A 17081-nucleotide genomic window follows, 5' to 3' on the forward strand; every position below is an offset into this window, starting at 1 on the left:
ACTATGTTCTGTGTGCTGAAGCAAAGCAAGAATGTCATTGTCCTATACAGGGACACATAGATAGATAGATCCTTTATTGTCATTCAGACCTTTCGGTCTGAACGAAATTATGTTGCCTGCAGTCACACACAGAATCAATAATAACAAAACATACAATGAACACAAATTAAACATCCACCACAGTGAGTTCACCAAGCACATCCTCACTGTGATGGAGGCAAAGTCATGACAATAAACTCACTTGAACTTGAACTTAACTCAGCGGGACAGGCAGCATCTCTGGAGAGCAGGAATGGGTCGAGAAACTTTCTTCAGACTGTCTATTTAGTTTGTGTCTATCTCCGGTGCAAACCAGCATCCCACAGTTCCTCCCTGCACTATAACTATTAAAACTTCTATTATTTATTATGTAAAATAATATGTGTGTTATGATTGTGTTTACAATTTGTTTGGATGTTTTGTTGTTCCGCGAGCATTGCCACTTTCATTTCACTGCACATCTCGTATGTGTATGTGACAAATAAACTTGACTTGACTATATCATTTGCCACTGACTGTGGATGGGCCGCCTGACTAACTGACCGCCGACCCGCTCCGGCCGCGCCGCGCCTTTAAGAGCCTCGGCGGACCTCCCCTTTAACACGGCGTCGAAGCCAATGGGCGCTTTTGGCGGGCTTTGGAGTTTGAACGGACGGCGGCAACGGCAACGGCAACAAGATGGCGTCCGCGGCGGTGGCGGTGACGGCCGAGTGAGTGGGGCCGGGCGGGCAGGACCAGGACCAGGGCGGGCGGGACCAGGACCAGGGCGGGCGGGTGTTCGGCGATGTGAGGTGACGGCCGGGGTCCCGGGGGCGGAGATACCGGGAGATGCATCAGCCGGCTGCAGATGGTCAGAGGTGGGGATGTGTAGAGATCTGTGGACATCATTATCTATCTACATTGTCCAATGGGTCCGCAGTCTTAACAACCAGGGGGGTAGGCCATTTACTAAATGATTTAGGACTGAAATGATAGGGGGGGGGGGGGAACACTGATTTGCTGAATCTTTGGAATTCTCTGCCAAGTCACTGGTGGCATTCAAAAGAACGAGGGGTCGCTGAACAAGGGGTCCAGAACAATTCTCTGAACAAGGGGTCCACTGGATGAACAGGGGTCCAGAAAAGGGGTCGAACGAACAAGGGGTCGCTGAACAAGGGGTCGCTGAACAAGGGGTACAGAACCAAGGGATCACAGTTTAATGATAAGGGGCAAATCTTTTAGGACCGAGATGAGGAAAACATTTTTCACACAGAGAGTGGTGAATCTCTGGAATTCTCTGCCACAGAAGATAGTTGAGGCCAGTTCATTGGCTATATTTAAGAGGGAGTTCGATGTGGCCCTTGTGGCTAAAGGGATCAGAGGGTATGGAGAGAAGGCAGGTACAGGATACTGAGTTGGATGATCAGCCATGATCATATTGAATGGCAGTGCAGGCTCGAAGGGCCAAATGGCCTATTCCTGCACCTATTTTCTATGTTTCTATATCTAAAAGAGAGTTAGATTTAGCTCTTAGGGAATCAAGGGTTATGGAGACAAGGCAGGAACGGGGGCTGATTGTGGATGATAGCCATGATCACATTGAATGGCTCGAAGGGCCGAATAGCCTCCTCCTGCACCTATTGTCTATGTAGAAGGGTCTCGGCCCGAAACGTCACCCATTCCTTCTCTTCTGAGATGCTGCCTGTCCGAGTTACTCCAGCATTTCGTACCTAGCTCCGTAGACTCTGCCGCACAAGAACAGGCCATTTGGCCCACAATGTCCGTGCAGAACACAATGGCAAGACTACATCATCCATATCCCTCAATTCACGGTGGTCTGACGAAGGGTTCTGACCCGAGATGTCACCTATTCCTAAGATAGACACAGAATGCTGGAGTAACTCAGCGGGACGGGCAGCATCTCTGGAGAGAAGGAATGGGTGTCGTGACCCTTCTTCAGACTGAATTTTCCACATACCTCGACTCCATCCTACACACCCCCCCCCCCCCCCCCCCGTTCAAATCGCTCCCTAACTATGTCCAAGACATAGAACATAGAAAAAAGGAACAGAAGTATGCCCTGGTGATGGCAAATATCAGATGATAGCTGGACTGCTTCTGCTCTGGTTTAGAAAGACTGAGAACTGATTTACAAAGGAGAATTCTTGCAACCAGGCAGGTGTGTCTCTAAAATTGTGCTGCCTTTGACTAGCTCCATTGACGGAGAAACTTTGCTAACTTTCAGGCTGCTTAAAGAGGTAGAATCAGCAAGAAATCTCCCTAAAACAGAGGAATGTACAACAGAGGAAGGCCCTACTGTCGTTCAGCATGCGATGGTGAGTATTGTGGTTCGATGATGCTGTATTAGGCAATTTAGGCAATGTTAATAAGCAATTTGTATATTAAATGTTTGCATCCCCAGTCTAAATTTAAGGATGAAGCAATTTGATAAGATCTGATGCTTCAGCTGGCTGCAGATGGTCAGAAGTGGGAATGTATAGAGATCAGTGGGCATCATTATCTATCTACATATGGCCAATGTGTAATCAAGTTATGTCTGCCATTAGGACAACACATTGGCTTTAGCTGGAGAGAATTAGACAACACATTAGCTGGAGAGAATTAGCCTAGGATTGTCCTCATTGAACAAATAACTTTACACCAGTGTTCAGATCCTTCCGAGACTGACATTCTTACTTTCAGCAGCACAACAGGAATGTAAGCATAGTTCTCTGTAAATCTTTTTAAGATTTTGACTTCCACCACAATGAGGAGGTGTTTGGTGAACTCACTGTGGTGGATGTTAAATTTGTGTTGATTGTGTGTTTTTGTCATTTTATATTATATGTATGACTGCAGGGAAACAAAATTTCGTTCAGACCGAAAGGTCTGAATGACAATAAATGAATCTAATCTAAACATCGTAATAAACAACAAAAAGTACGGTATACATTTATTAAAATAGTGAAAAGCCAAAAACATTGTCCTCCAAGTCTTAGTGCTCGTAACATGTTTGTGGCTGCAGGAGTCAGTACATTAGAAGCTATCCTAAGAAATCATATGTATAAATTCATCTGCAGGATAATTACTCTTAAAAATGTAATTATTGTGGCCTTGTCAAACATAAGGTTTAGCACTACACGCTACGAATCCCAGTTGTGGAGACACTGGTATTGTTGTCTCGTTGTAGGACATTGATCATTCTTTTTATTCTGAATTTTAATTCATGTATTGTGTGTTTTTTTTGGGTTTTTTTTAATATATATAATTTATGATGCTTTTATAAGTGATATACAAAGATTTTATATGTACTTTATGATGTTTTTTAATATGCAATGCATTTTTATGTAATGTCCCTTGTCTGGACCTTGAGTCCGTAATAAATTTATTATTAATATGTAGTTTGGAGTTTAGTTGGAGGTTCTTGTCCACCTTTTATGATGTGGATGAAAAGTCCGGTCCTTGTTATTTGAGCAAAGCGTTTTGAGTTTTTACCCCAAAGTTCTTCTGTAACCAACCAATACACATAATAACTGCAATGTGACTGCCATCTTGGTCTCTTTAAGGGTTTTCGGAGGAACCAGAAGATGATGTTTCGGCAGCTGAAGACTTGTGCTTTGTTGTTGGATCTGGTGAAAAACAGTGATGCTACCACGATTAAAGAAATCACACAGCAGCAGGACATCCGTGAGTTTTGAGGTTCAGATGTGTGTGAGGAAATCTGGGGTAGAAGGTGCAAGGAAGCCTGTCCTTGGCTGTCCACCTTTTTCAACAAACAACGGGGTTCAAATGGAAGAATAGAGGCAAGAGCGTTTAATTGTTACTTGGGCAAGCAATCAATCATTTAAACTTTCACTTACAGCAGTATAGTCAGAGAGTGGTAAATCTGTCGAATTCATAGCCACTGAAGGCTGTGGAGGCCAAGTCAATGGATATTTGTAAGAGAGATAGATAGATTCTTGGGAGAAGGCTGGAGAATGGGGTTAGGAGGGAGAGATAGATCAGCCATGATTGAATGGGCCGAATCGATCAGCCATGACTTGATGGGTCGAATGGCCTAATTCTGCTCATATCATTTATGAAATTATAACGGGTCTGTAAACATAATACACATTGATGATATGTAATAAACAAACATTCAATAAATTAATAATTGAAATATTGGTGCAAAAAATTCTGACGGCCTTGGAGCAACTAAATACAATCCCTAGAAGTACATGGCTGTTGTGTCGTGTTCAAGAGCCCGATGGTTGGTGTGAAGAGGCCGGTCTTGAAACTAGTGTTCAACGTTTTTCAGAATACCAACTCCCCAATGGTAGGAGTGAAATGAGAGCATGGCCAGGTGATATGGGTTTTTGATATTGGTTACCTTTTTGAGGTAGCGCCTCCTATAGATCCCTTTGATGAAGGGGGGGGGTCAGAACCTGTGATGGACCGGGCTGTGTCCATCATGCTCGGTAATCTCCTTCGTTCCTCGGTGTTCGAGAAGCAGAAGCAGGCTGTAATGCAGCTCGTCAGCATGCTCTTTACCACACACCTGTAGAAGTCGACAAACCAAATCTCAATCTTCTAAGGAAGTAGAGGTGTTGATGGGCTTTCTTTGTGATTGCATTGCATTGGTGCTTATTTTTAGTTTAGTTTATTGTCACGTGTACTAAGGTACAGTGAAAAGCTTTTTGTAGCCTGCTATCCAGTCAGCAGAAAGACTGTTCATGATTCTAGTCGAGCCGTCCACAGTGTACAGATACAGATAACGGGAATGGAATATAGTGCAAGTAAAGTCTGATGAAAGGTGGTCCGATGGTCACCAAAGAGATGGATGGCAGCTCAGCTTGGTATTTCAGCCGCAAAGTACAAATTGTGTAATTGATTTTAACTGACCCATGACAGTGAATGAGGTGTCTTGCCTGGTGCAGAGGGAGTGTTGTATTGGCAGCAGTAGACCTGTTAAAAGATGGAGTATTTACAAAGGAACTTCACTTTTTTAAAGAGCTGAAAGTCAATGAAACGAGGCAGAGGTGGAAGAGTTTGAAGTCGGAATCTCGAGTGCAAGAAGAGGAGTTGCAAAACATCTCCACAATCCTGCAGAAATTCCAAGCTTTGGAGACGAAGCAGCAAACTCTGAGGGAAGCTGTGCAGTTGTATGAAGCAAAGGTAACTGCATTCTGATTCCATCATGTAGAAACTAAGAACTACAGATGCTGGTTTATACCAACGATAGGCACAATGCTGGAATACGCAGGTGTGAACATTGAATTCTCTCATTTTAAGTAGCTTCTGCCCCCCCCCCCCCCCCCCCCCCCCGTTGCCCCCTTCCTTCTCCCAGGTCATTTAACCTGTTCTTCGCCGCTCCGCATTGTATCCCTATTGAGATTGCACCTTCCCGAGCCAATAGTGGGCCTACCAGGACACCACCTTGCCTGAGGTCATTTGTAGCTGGCCCTGATTGATCATGTTCTGTTTGTGCCTCCCCCATCCCACCCCCTAACTTTCAGGCTGAGGAAGGGTCCTGACATAGTGGGGCTTAGTTTTTCTCCATAGTGCTGTCTGATCTGCCGAGTTATTCCAGCATTTGGTGTCTCACCGGTTCTATCGTAGCTGTTGTGTTATTCTTGTTGGCCACGGTGCACTTTGTTGCTTCCAAGTTTGGCGTGGCTTCTGTCTCAAGCTCAGCATCAGGATTGTTGATTCATTTTCATAATCTTTCCATTAAATAGAAACAACAGCTTGAAGAGGCTGCTCAACGGAAGAGGTTACAGCAGAAGGAGGTATGTTTGCGTGAGTTATGTCTGCTAACTTCCCTGACATGGACCAGTGGGTTATTGTAAAGTTCCATCAGCTTTGTTCATAACTCATAAAGCAGAATTAGGCCATACGGCCCATCGAGTGCTCTGCCGTTCAATCTTGGCTGATCCTTCCCACTCAACCCCATTCTCCTGCCTTCTCCCCATAACCCTTGGCACCCTTACTAATCAAGAATGTTAATATCCGCCTTTCAAATAACTTTTGCAGGGAACTTAAGCAGGGAATTATAAAAACTGCACAGAGCATTACAAACGCTCAACTGCCCTCCTTGGATGATATATATAGGGCCCGATGCTTGCGCCGGGCCACAAATATCAAGCAGGACACATCCCACCCTGCCAACCACCTTTTCACTCTGCTACCCTCTGGGAGGCGATTCAGGTCTCTGAAGGCTCGCACCGGTAAACTAAAAAATAGTTTCTACCCATGTGCGATAAAAGAGCTTAATTCCAACAGAGAACACTGGGGAAGCAAAATGTAATTCCAAGAAATGCTGCAAAATTCTTTTTAATTCTTTTTAAATACTTATTTATTATTTTACTAATAAGTGTACATATGTGTCAATGGTTGTCGTGTTTGTATTTTTTTAACCGGAGGAGATGTAATGGAATTTCGTTGCACAGTAATGTGCAATGACAATAAACTTATTCATTCATTCATTTTGACGGCCTCTGCGGCCATTTGCAACAATGAATTCCACAGATTCACCACCCTCTGAGTAAAGATATTCTTCCTCACCTTTCTAAAGCTAGGTCCTTTTATTCTGTGGATGTGCCCTCTGGTCCTTGACTCTCCCACCAGTGGAAACATTCTCTCCACATCTGCTCTCACCAGACCTTTTGCTATTCAGTAAGTTTCTATAAGGTGTCTCCTCATCCTTCTAACCACCAGCGAGTACAGGTTCAGTGCTGGTGCTTGTTTTATGTGGTGTCCTCCCACAGTCGCCAGGTTTGCTGAACTATTGCTTTCATGGTTCAAATCTCAAGCCCTGGGTTGTCTGCCCATCAATAGTGATCCCTGGTGTACTGCAGCCAATTGTTCCTCCACTTAGCATCATTCTTTGAGCCGCGGTGGAACAAGCTCTAATGTGTACAGCATTGTAGACTCGTTGAACATGAAGGCAGGCCCTTTGGCCCACCAAGTCTGTGCTATTCCCGTCAACATTCTCCCCCACACACACACACACAAATTTTTCCACTAGCCAATAACCATTCAAACTTCACGAAACCCAGGCGGGCACAAGGAACGGCACCTTCCCACAGACAGCACTGAGAGTCAGAATTGATGTTGGGTCCCTGGCACAGTGGTGGAGCTGTTCTATTAGTTATGCTACTGCATTGTGTATGGTTGGGGATGATGTTCTTTTAAACATATTCTATGCTGTAATTTGGAATTTGGTTGTGTATTTGGTGTGTAGAAGCAGAAACTTGGATTGGGCGAAGAGAAGAGTCAGATTGAGCGTGGAATTGAGGAGTGCACTCTGTCTATCAGCAAATGTCGAGCTTTAATACAACAGGCACAAAAGGCAGTCCAGCAACTGGCCAGGAAAAGTGGCTTCAGTGAGAGGTGAGGATCACTAGACAAGATATTAAACGATTAATAGCCATAACAATTTACTGTGCACAAACTATTCATGAACCATAGGAGTAGAATTAGGCCATTCGGCCCATCTAGTCTACTCTGCCATTCAATCATGGCTGATCTATCTTTCCCCCTCAATCCTATTCTCCTGCCTTCTACCCAATTGAGTTACCAATCAAGTAAGACAATTTCCGCCTTAAAACTACCTAATTACTTGGCCTCCACAGCCGTCTGAGGCAAAGAATTCCACAGATTCACCAACCCCTGACTAAAGAAATTCCTCCTCATCTCCTTACTAAAGGTACACCCTTTTATTCGGAGGTTGTGCCCTCTGGTCCTATACTCTCCCACTAGTGGAAAAATCCTCTGCATCCATTCTATCCAGGCCTTTCACTATTCGGTTAGGTTCAATGCAGTCCGCCCCTCATCCCTCTAAACTCGAGTGAGTGCAGGCCCAGTGCCGTCAAATGCTCAATATATATTAACCCAATCAATCGTGGGATCATTCGCATAAACCTCCTCGGGACCCTCTCCATCACCAGCACATCCTTCGAGTCGGCAGTTGCATCATGAAGGCCCTCCCTGTGCAGTCGATGACTGATATTTCAGGTGGTGAGCATTGAACATCGCGTCAGCCACAGAAACATTCTGGGAAGATTCTGTTTTACATTCTACAGTTCACTTTTTCAAAAATGTCTGAGCAGTAGAGTTGCTGCCTTACAGCGCCAGGGGCCCAGGTGCTTGTACAGAGTTTACATGTTCTCCCCGTGACCTGTTTTTCCCCAGATGCTCCGGTTTCGTCCCACACTCCAAAGACGTACCTGTTTGTCAGTTAATTGACTTTGGTGAAATTATAAATGGTCCCTGATGTGTAAGATAGTGCTAGTGTGCGGGGTGATTGCTGGTCGGCGCGGACTCTGTGGGCTGAAGAGCCTGTTTCCACACTTTATCTCCAAACTAAACTTATGATGAAAGAAAACAAGAGTGATTACTACCGCAGCAACCTCTGGTTAAAATCGGTAATATTTTTCCAACTGTCTGAGAAAGAATTGTACGCTTACGATCATAGAATCGGAAACATTTTTGACTCCGAAGCCAATTCCTATCTGCGCTGACCAAGGCTTCTCTCACTTCCCAGCTCTTTGACCATTCATTTGTAGCATACAGCACAAAAGCACTTCCACTCAAACTTTTTATATGTGCTGTGGTTTCTGCTTTCTTGTCTTCGAGGAAGTGAGTTTTGGGTCGCCTCCCGTCCAATAATGACAATTATTTTAAATCCATTCCCCATGTTTATTACCTTCTCTTCTAAGGGTAATAGGTCCTTGCCATTCACTCTGCCTAAACCTCGCGTGTTTTTCCTCGTTCCCAAATATACAATCATAATCTAGTCAGTCATCTTAAATTCTGCAGCCCTGACGTGATCCATCTCTGGATCCTCTGCTTTTGCATCCTCCTGTGGGGAGATCATATCTACACACAGTAGTGTAGTTGCGGCCTAGATAGTTTTATACTTTCATATAGTCTCATATCTTGCATTTTATTCCACTAATAATAAATGAAAATATTGCATATGTCATCATAATAATCCTCTTTCCTGCCCCGCTGTCCATCTGAGGCATGCATGCCATGGTCCTTCTTTCTCTACACTTAGTTCCTTTAGGGTGAGGAATTTCTTTAGTCAGAGGGTGGTGAATCTGTGGAACTCATTGGTTGGGAGAGTGGGCTAAGAAGTGTTGGATGGGATACAACATAGTAAAGTGTGGCGTCATGCATTGTGGTAGTAGGAATAACGGCGTAACTATTTTCTAAATGGGGAGAGGATTTGGAAATCAGAGGTGCAACGGGCTAGAATATAAAAGCAGGGATGTAAAGCCAAGGCTTTTATAAGGCATTAGTCAGGCTGCATTTAGAAACATAGATAGACATAGAAAATAGGTGCAGGAGTAGGCCATTCGGACCTTCGAGCCTGCACCGCCATTCAATATGATCATGGCAGATCATATTTGGGGTATTGTGAGCAGTTTTGGGCCCCATATCTGAGGAAGGATATTCTGGCGTTGGAGAGAGTCCAGAGGAGATTTACGAGAATGATCTTGGGGATGATTGGGTTAATGTGTGTTGAGCGTTTACTCACTCATGCTTGCGAGCACTTCACCTTCTTCTTGCCTTTCCCCTCATGACTAATTCTGTTGTGTTTTATTAAAGAGTCAGCCCGTGTGATGTCCGCACACTGTCGCAGCTCCAACAGGTTCTGAAGACCCAGTCAGGTGTGGAAGTCCTTGGGCTCTCCGAAGACCAAGTGAGGCTTCAGTTTGATCCCTGTGCGTTGATCTCACTGACTAAGCTCACTCCTCTCGTGCTGACCGTGACCTGGACTGACAATGGGGCGGCAAAGCTCGAGGTGTGAGATCACTTTCCCTTTTGGGCGTTTATTGCTTGCGGCTTAAATTCACTTCCCACGTGCCTCTTGAGCTACAAATTGGGCCAACTCAAGGGTTTTGTTTGGGGGGGTGTGTCTGAAGTGATACCTGGTGTTGGAAAGGATGACCGAGTGGGTTGTCTAAAACACACTAAATGTAGTCGTGCTTTCAAGTATTATATTGTTGGGCAGAAGATACAAAAGCTAGAAAGTATGTACCACCAAATTCAGGAGCAGCTACTTCTCCTCTGCTATCAGACTTCTGAATGTTCCTTCTATCAGCTTGGGTGCAGTCCTGATCTCCCAACCTACCTCACATTGGACTTTTTCTCTGGAACTGTTGCGTTACAATGCTGAAAAACTGTATTCTGCATTCTGGTAGTTATCTCTTCGCTCTACCTGTTGTCCTTGTGTATGGCTTGATTGTATTTGTGCATAGCATTGTCTGATTCGATTGAATAGCACACCAACAACAGCTTTCCACTGTATCTCGGTACACCTGATGATAATATGCCAATATTATCTATTTTTTCTATGGTCTCACACACTAGACTCTAAAAGAAATGGCTAAGACTTTTGTATCTTCATTGTTCAGGGACGACTGGAGGCTGGTTAATGTGCCTATATTTAGGAAGGGCTGCAGGAACAAGTTGTGCAACTGCAGGATTGTGAGCCTTGCATCAGTGATAGGAAAGGTACTGGAACGGATTCTGAGGGACAGGATTTATTTGCATTTGGAAGGCAAGGACTGATTTGGGATAATCAGGATAGCTTTGTTCAAGGGAGATTATGTCTCAAAAATGTGTTTGTTATATTTTGAGGAGATGACTAAGGATTGACGAGGGCAGGGCAATGGATTTTGGTAAGTCCTTGGATCTTAGCAAGACTTCTGGGCTGTAAGCTGTAGTGTGATTGGGGCTGGGTCCTTTATTCGTCATTTAGTTTATTAATGATTAGTAAGTTTGTCGATGATACTAAAATTGGTGGTATAATGGACTATTGCGGTGTGTGTGTGGTTTTAATGGTAAAGTGGAGGGCGCAGTGAATAGAGCTGCTGCCTCGCAGCACCAGAGACCCAGGCTCAATCCTGCCCTCTGGTGCTGTCTTTGTGGAGTTTCACAGGTTCTCCCTCTGACAGTGCTTCCTCCGGGTGCTCCACTTTCCTCCCACAATCCAAAGAAGTGTGGTTAATGAGCTTCTGTAAATTGCCCCTAGTGTGTGGGGAATGGATGAGAAAGTGAGGTCACATACGGCTAGTGTGAACCAGTGGTCGATGATCAACGTGGGCCGATGGGCCTGTTTCCATGCTGTATCTTTCTATCGATCAATCGGCATTTCTTTTCAATCCTCTTCCCTAGACCAACTGTGCCTTCCTTGACCTGTCTGAAATGGAGTTCGTTGATCTGCCAAACGTCACAGCTGAGATCTGGAAACGTTACATGAGCCAGGCAGAACTCTGGGGGGAAATCCAGGACTTGCAAAACAGGTGAGTTTACATTCTTTATTTCAAAATAGAAATAGAATGTATAGAGTCGAGGGACTGAGTTATGGGCAGAGATTGGACAGGCTGCGACTTTATTGCTTGGAGCGTATATGGCTGAGGGATGATTTTATAGAGGTGCATAAAAACATGAGGAGCAGCGATAGGGGGAATGCATGGAATCTTTTACCGTGGGTCGGGTAATCGAGCAAAGAGGGACTGTAGAACTGGAGCGAGGGATGGGGCGTTGTGGGAGAGGGAACTCCCACTTTCTCTCTGACCTCCTTGGTCTTGTTCTTCTACAAACATGCCACAAGACTTTTCTCTCCTCCAGTTTATTTCTCTGCTGATCTGAAATGTCATCAATTCTTTTTCTACGGGAGGGTGGAGGCACTGTGGAACAGCGAGAGAGTTGCTGCCTCACAGTGCCAGACCCAGGCTCGATCCTGACTACTTGTGCTGTCTGTACGGAGTTTATACGTTCTCCCCATAGCTGCGTCGGTTTTCTCCCGGTGTTCCGGATTTCCCCCACACTCCAAAGACGTACATGTTTCCAGGTTGATTGGGTAAGTTGTAAAATTGTCCCCAATGCGTACAGCTTAGAGTTCAGGATGATGGCTGGTTGGCACAGACTCGTTGACCCGAAGCGTCACCCATTCCTTTTCTCCAGAGATGCTTCCTGTCCCACTGAGTTACTCCAGCATTTTGTGTCTATCTTTGGCGTATCAGGGCATAGTCATACAGCACGAAAACAGGCCCTTTGGCCCAACACGCCCATGCTGACCAAGATGCCCCATCTAAGCTAGTCCCAGTTGTCTGCATTTAGCCCATATCCATTTCCTACCCATGTGCCTGTCCAAGTGTGTTTTTTTATTTGATCTCTTTATTCTGCTGGTTTGGATCAGATTCTATTTCAGCTTTTAGTTCTGGCGCAGCAGCTTGGAATATGTTTGTTTAATTGCCATATTCATGTGAGATTTTGCTGTCTCGCTTCCAGGTATGCCATTGATTGGCTGGAAGATGAACGGAAGCTGAAATTTCTGCATTGGAGAGCTGGCCGCTCCTCTAACATCGTTTACACTTTGTATGTTGAGCACGGTTACCCTAGCGACGGCGAGGTTAAACTCTGCTCCATCCAAGAAAACAATTGTCTGCTTGAACTGGTGATTAAGGTGACGACACAACTCCGCACTGTTTAAATGTAGAAACAAAGAACTGAAGATGCTGGTTAATACACACAAGGACGCAAAGTGCTGGAGTAACTCAGTCTGAAGAAGGGTCTCGACCTGAAACGTAACCTATCCGTGTTCTCTAGGGATGCAGCCTGACCACATGAGTTACTCCAGCACTTTTGTGTTCCATTCTGCATTGTTTAACCTCTGGTCAATAAACGGAGAAACTCAGTGGGTCAGGCAGCATCTGTGGAGGCCAAAGTGTCATTGGCGTTTCAAATTGATGCCCTTCATCAGTCCTGATGATGGTTTCGACTCCATATGGACCATTCCTTTGCCTCGGCAGATGCTGCCAGACCTGCTGCATTCCTCCAGCAGTTTGGTTTTGGCTGCAGGTTCCAGCGTCTAGTCTCTTGCCTCTCCCAACTTGGGAGGCATGGTGGCGCTGAGGTAGAGTTGCTGCCTTACAGCACCAGAGTTTTCAGCACCCTGTACCACCTTCCTGATGGTAGTAGCTAGATGAGAATGATGCCAGGTTGGTGGAGGTCTTTCATATTTGCTGCCTTTTTGAAAAGTTGCCTTCTAGATCCCTTTGATGGTGGGAAAATCAGTACATGTGATGGAGCAGGCTGTGTCTATCACTCTCTGTAATCTCTTTTGTTCTGGGGAGAGGGAGATGGTTTGGACAAGAAGGGCCGAGTGAACAGGCAGGCAGATGGAGAGGACGGGAAGCCATTTTGCACCCATCTCCAACATCAACAAATAGCTTAAGGGCGAACGATAATGAGAGTTGGCAGGCGAATTAAGTTGCTGCCTTACAACACCGGAGACCCAGGTTTGATCCTGACTAAGTGTGCTGTATGTACGGAGTTTGTACATTCTTCCCGTGGCCTCTGGGTTTTCTCCGAGATCTCCGGTTTCCTCCCACACTCAAGACGTACAGGTTTGTAGGTTAATTGGCTTGGGATCAAATGTAAATTGTCCCTAGTGTGTGTAGGATAGTGCTAATGTGCGGGGATCGCCGATTGTCGTGGATTCAGTGGGTCGAGGGGCCTGTTTCTGTGCTGTATCTTAAAACTAATCAGTATTTTTCCCATTACAGCTGCTGAGCTAACACTCTTACTTCTTTTCCAGCCTCCACAAACCAAGCCTTTGCTCGCTGACTGGTTGGAGTATCTGAACAACTTGGAGTGTCAGCAAGGATAGATGGCGATTCCTCTTCTCATGTACATATGATTCGCAGTGAGCTGCAAAAACTGATCCACCTTTCTCTCTCTCTACACTAATAAAAAATAAAAAAAAGTTTATATTTATGGTGTATTGTTAATTTTAGTTTAGAAATATAGCATGGATGTGATCCTTTTTTACGTCTGAAGAAGGGATCCGACCCGAAACGTCACCCATCGTTTTTTCCCAGAGATGCTGCCTGCCCGCTGAGTTACTCCAGTATTTTCTGTCTCTAGGACTGAATGGGTTTCATGATTGGGCCCTTCAGCCCAATTTGTTCATGCTGACCAAGGTGGCCCGCCTAAACTCGTCCTATTGCCTGTGCTGTGCCTCTAACCTTTCCTATCCATATTTCAAGTGTATTAAATGCTTTTGTAGTATAGTTTAGAGATACAGCATGGAAACAGTCCCCGAGGTACACTAACATGATCCCACACACATTAGGGACAATTTACACTTATATCAAGCCAATTAACCTGCTGTCTGAAGAAGGGTTTCCTCCCAAAACATTACCTATTTCTTTCGCTCCATCGATGCTGCCACACCTGCTGAGATTCTCCAGCACTTTTGTCTTACCTGTGTTAAGTGTGGGAGGAAACCAAAGATCTCAGAAACCCGTGGGGTCATGGGGAGAATGTACAAATTCTATAGACAGCACCCATTGTCGGGATCGAACCTGGGTTCTCTGGCACTGTAAGGCGGCAACTCTACTACTGGGCCAATGCCGCCTAGTATCTGCTTCAGCTACCTCATCTGGCAGCTCAGTCCACATACCCACCACCCTCTGAAAAAGATTTTCCCTTTGATTCTGATTAAATCTTGCTCCTCTCGCCCTGGGGATTCTGCAGAAGGGTCCCAACCCGAAACCTCGTCTACCCATTCTCTCCACAGATGATGCCTGACCTGCTTCAGTTCCTTCAGCGCTTTGTATTTTGCTCCAGGTCAAAACTTCAATATCTTCACCAAAGATACTAACTTTGAGTTCTTCCACGGATACAAGTCATGCAATGTTGAACTGCTGGCATTCACCATCCATGGTGTTGTTGAAAGGAGAGACGCATACACACAAATATCAGTACAGGAAATAAATTTATTTTTTTAATGGAACATTTGAGTATAATTGTTTGGTGGCAAAGAAAAAACTATGTAACTGGTTGATAATTGAGCCAATTGCTGAAATACAGCTTTTTCTTGAGCAAGCTTATTAATGCATTGACTGGCCTCTAAATAAACAAAAACATTTTGAAAGAAAGGGTTAAGGTCTTTTCGTTTTAATGGTCTCAAAGTAATAACCGGGTTCTCTGCACAAATGTTAGCACTCGGCATGGTAAAATACTGGCTTTGAACACAATGATCAGAAATATTCAAAACTGATAAATTCATTTTAATAGGCAGCATATGACAGCTGGGATTTTTCAATCTTTATTTCCTACATTTACCACCTGCACCTTCCCTTACTTTTAATTTATTTCCTCCCTCCCTCTGCATACTCCATCTGAGCTGCTGAAACACTCCCTCCCGTGTTCTCTGATTTTAATCTTAGCATTTTATGAAGCAGCGACCTCAACATGGGTTTCGATGTGGCATCTACTAAAGGTTGCTGATCAAATGCAAGGTTCTTTCTCTGTAGTTTATACATTTAAGCATCAGATCTAAACTGCTCCTTGGGTTTTGTGTAGAAACACCTTCCTGGATGAAGTATCCCTGTGGAAATAAACACAGGGGAAAGAAATTCCCCCATCCTTGCCTTTTGATGTTTGTAATTACAGACTTGAATACTTCTCTTCCACACCCCATTAACAGAACTGTCATCTGTTATAGGGGCCATGCTTCTAACGTCACTAATGTAAACAAAGTTTAAAACCATCAGACGGATGGATCTAAGATAAGTAAAACAGGGAATTCTGGAAATTGAGAACTAACAACGAGTTAGTCTTGGCGTCATGTTCAGTACAGGCGTTATGGGCCGAAGGGCTTGTTCCTGTGCTGTATAGAGCTATGACATTTTAAAAGTCTGACAGCACATCTTGTCTGCATGTTTACTTTAGAACTCATCTGAAGATAAACGTGAAAACCATGTTGGTGACTTTGCTCATCCCATAGAGTTCCCCTTGGGCAAACTATTTGAGGAATTTCATGTGGGCTGTTTCATTTGGAAAATGAATCATTTCGATCCCAGGTCAGTATTTGAAAAGTACACGTGGTGTGTACACGAGGCAACTTGGTTGCTGCCCGGGTCGGCTAGTCCCTGTTCCAGAGAGATTGAAGGGAGCTTGATCCCAACACTGCACAATTCATTGGAAAATGAGCCCTTCCTGATGCTATCGCAAGAGACAATGAATTAAAAGCTGTATCCATCCAAGATACAGATATAGACTATCCGTCAAGGAGGGGAGGGGGGGGTTGACATGACTTCTTTATTTGGTATCTACAGTGAGTGGGTAGCAATGGAACTTTTCCCATTCTAAGTTGCCATGGAGCAAGAGCCATTTCCATTGCAGCTTCAGGTTACAAACTCCCTCTGATTTTTTATCTTTTAAATAATTCATATTAATTTATTGTTTCTGATTGGCCTATTAGAATATTAGAATTGTTGAGAGAGACAGGTAAAATAGTCTACATCTCAAATGTTATTTTTCGGATCCAATTTACTTAGGAGGGAAAAAAAGATATTTTGGGATAATGAAAGGCATGGGAACATTTACATTGTGTAGGACTGTGGGTATCGGCACACAACGATGTCGTAGAGTCACAGAATCGTACAGCGTGGAAACAGGCCCACACTGACCCATTGATTACCTATTCACATTAGTTTGATACCCCACTTTCATGTCCACTCCCTCCACTCTTAAGGGCAATTTACAGAGGTTAATTAACCTACAATACTGCACGTGTTGGGGATGTGGGAGGAAACCATGCTGTCAAACTGATGGTGCAAACTCCCTACAGACAGCACCCAAGGTCTGGATCGATCCCGGGTCTTTCTTGCACCACTGTACCTGGGTTAGGTCCAGTGAAGACACCACAACAAGCTAGTAAAGGTGTCCTCGAGGCTTTTGACCTACAGTTGAGTGAACTTGGATGTTGCTAAAGGGAAAATATGAACCATTCCCAACCAGCAAACTGCTTACTGCTTGGAGCCACAGAGAGGAACTTGGTGTAAATTGGAAATTGTATAAAGTTAGTCAAACACCAGATGATCCCACAGAATAGGGAGAATGACATGCGGCCTGATCTGGTTGTGCATTAAAGTTTCATTCCCCAACCCCCAAAAAACAGGGGAGTCTCGCACAACCTAGCAACTGGCAACCTATGTTTCTGGTTTTTAACTTCAACCAATTCAGAATCTTTGACCAGGTCCAGAACCCAAGCGAGC

At 44.5% G+C, this 17081-nt stretch overlaps 1 protein-coding gene across 2 annotated transcripts; it reads left to right on the plus strand.

Annotated features, from left to right (window-relative positions):
* The first annotated feature begins 684 nt into the window (after positions 1-684).
* si:dkey-225f5.4 (uncharacterized) lies at positions 685-15179 on the plus strand. 2 transcript variants are annotated; one of them, XM_055656849.1, is made up of 10 exons: positions 685-749; positions 2264-2354; positions 3585-3705; positions 5009-5172; positions 5736-5786; positions 7241-7389; positions 9613-9808; positions 11185-11312; positions 12304-12478; positions 13613-15179. In XM_055656849.1, the coding sequence occupies exons 1-10, from the start codon at positions 718-720 to the stop codon at positions 13682-13684; spliced, it is 1179 nt and encodes a 392-aa protein (XP_055512824.1). In that variant the 5' UTR covers positions 685-717; the 3' UTR covers positions 13685-15179. The 2 variants fall into 2 exon arrangements, with proteins under 2 accessions (XP_055512824.1, XP_055512825.1); XM_055656850.1 differs by lacking the exon at positions 685-749 and adding an exon at positions 804-896.
* Positions 15180-17081: the final 1902 nt, after the last annotated feature.

This window comes from Leucoraja erinacea, chromosome 27 (genome assembly GCF_028641065.1).
Source record: "Leucoraja erinacea ecotype New England chromosome 27, Leri_hhj_1, whole genome shotgun sequence".
In the NCBI taxonomy this organism is placed as follows: domain Eukaryota; kingdom Metazoa; phylum Chordata; class Chondrichthyes; order Rajiformes; family Rajidae; genus Leucoraja; species Leucoraja erinaceus.

What these genes read in the sequence shown, in the direction of transcription:
- si:dkey-225f5.4 (XM_055656849.1), top strand. Translation starts at nt 718, where the DNA reads ATGGCGTCCGCGGCGGTGGCGGTGACGGCCGA. An exon ending in GCGGTGGCGGTGACGGCCGA is followed by an intron (nt 750 to 2,263) that starts GTGAGTGGGGCC and finishes GCTAACTTTCAG; the next exon opens with GCTGCTTAAAGAGGTAGAAT. An exon ending in AGAGGTTACAGCAGAAGGAG is followed by an intron (nt 5,787 to 7,240) that starts GTATGTTTGCGT and finishes TTTGGTGTGTAG; the next exon opens with AAGCAGAAACTTGGATTGGG.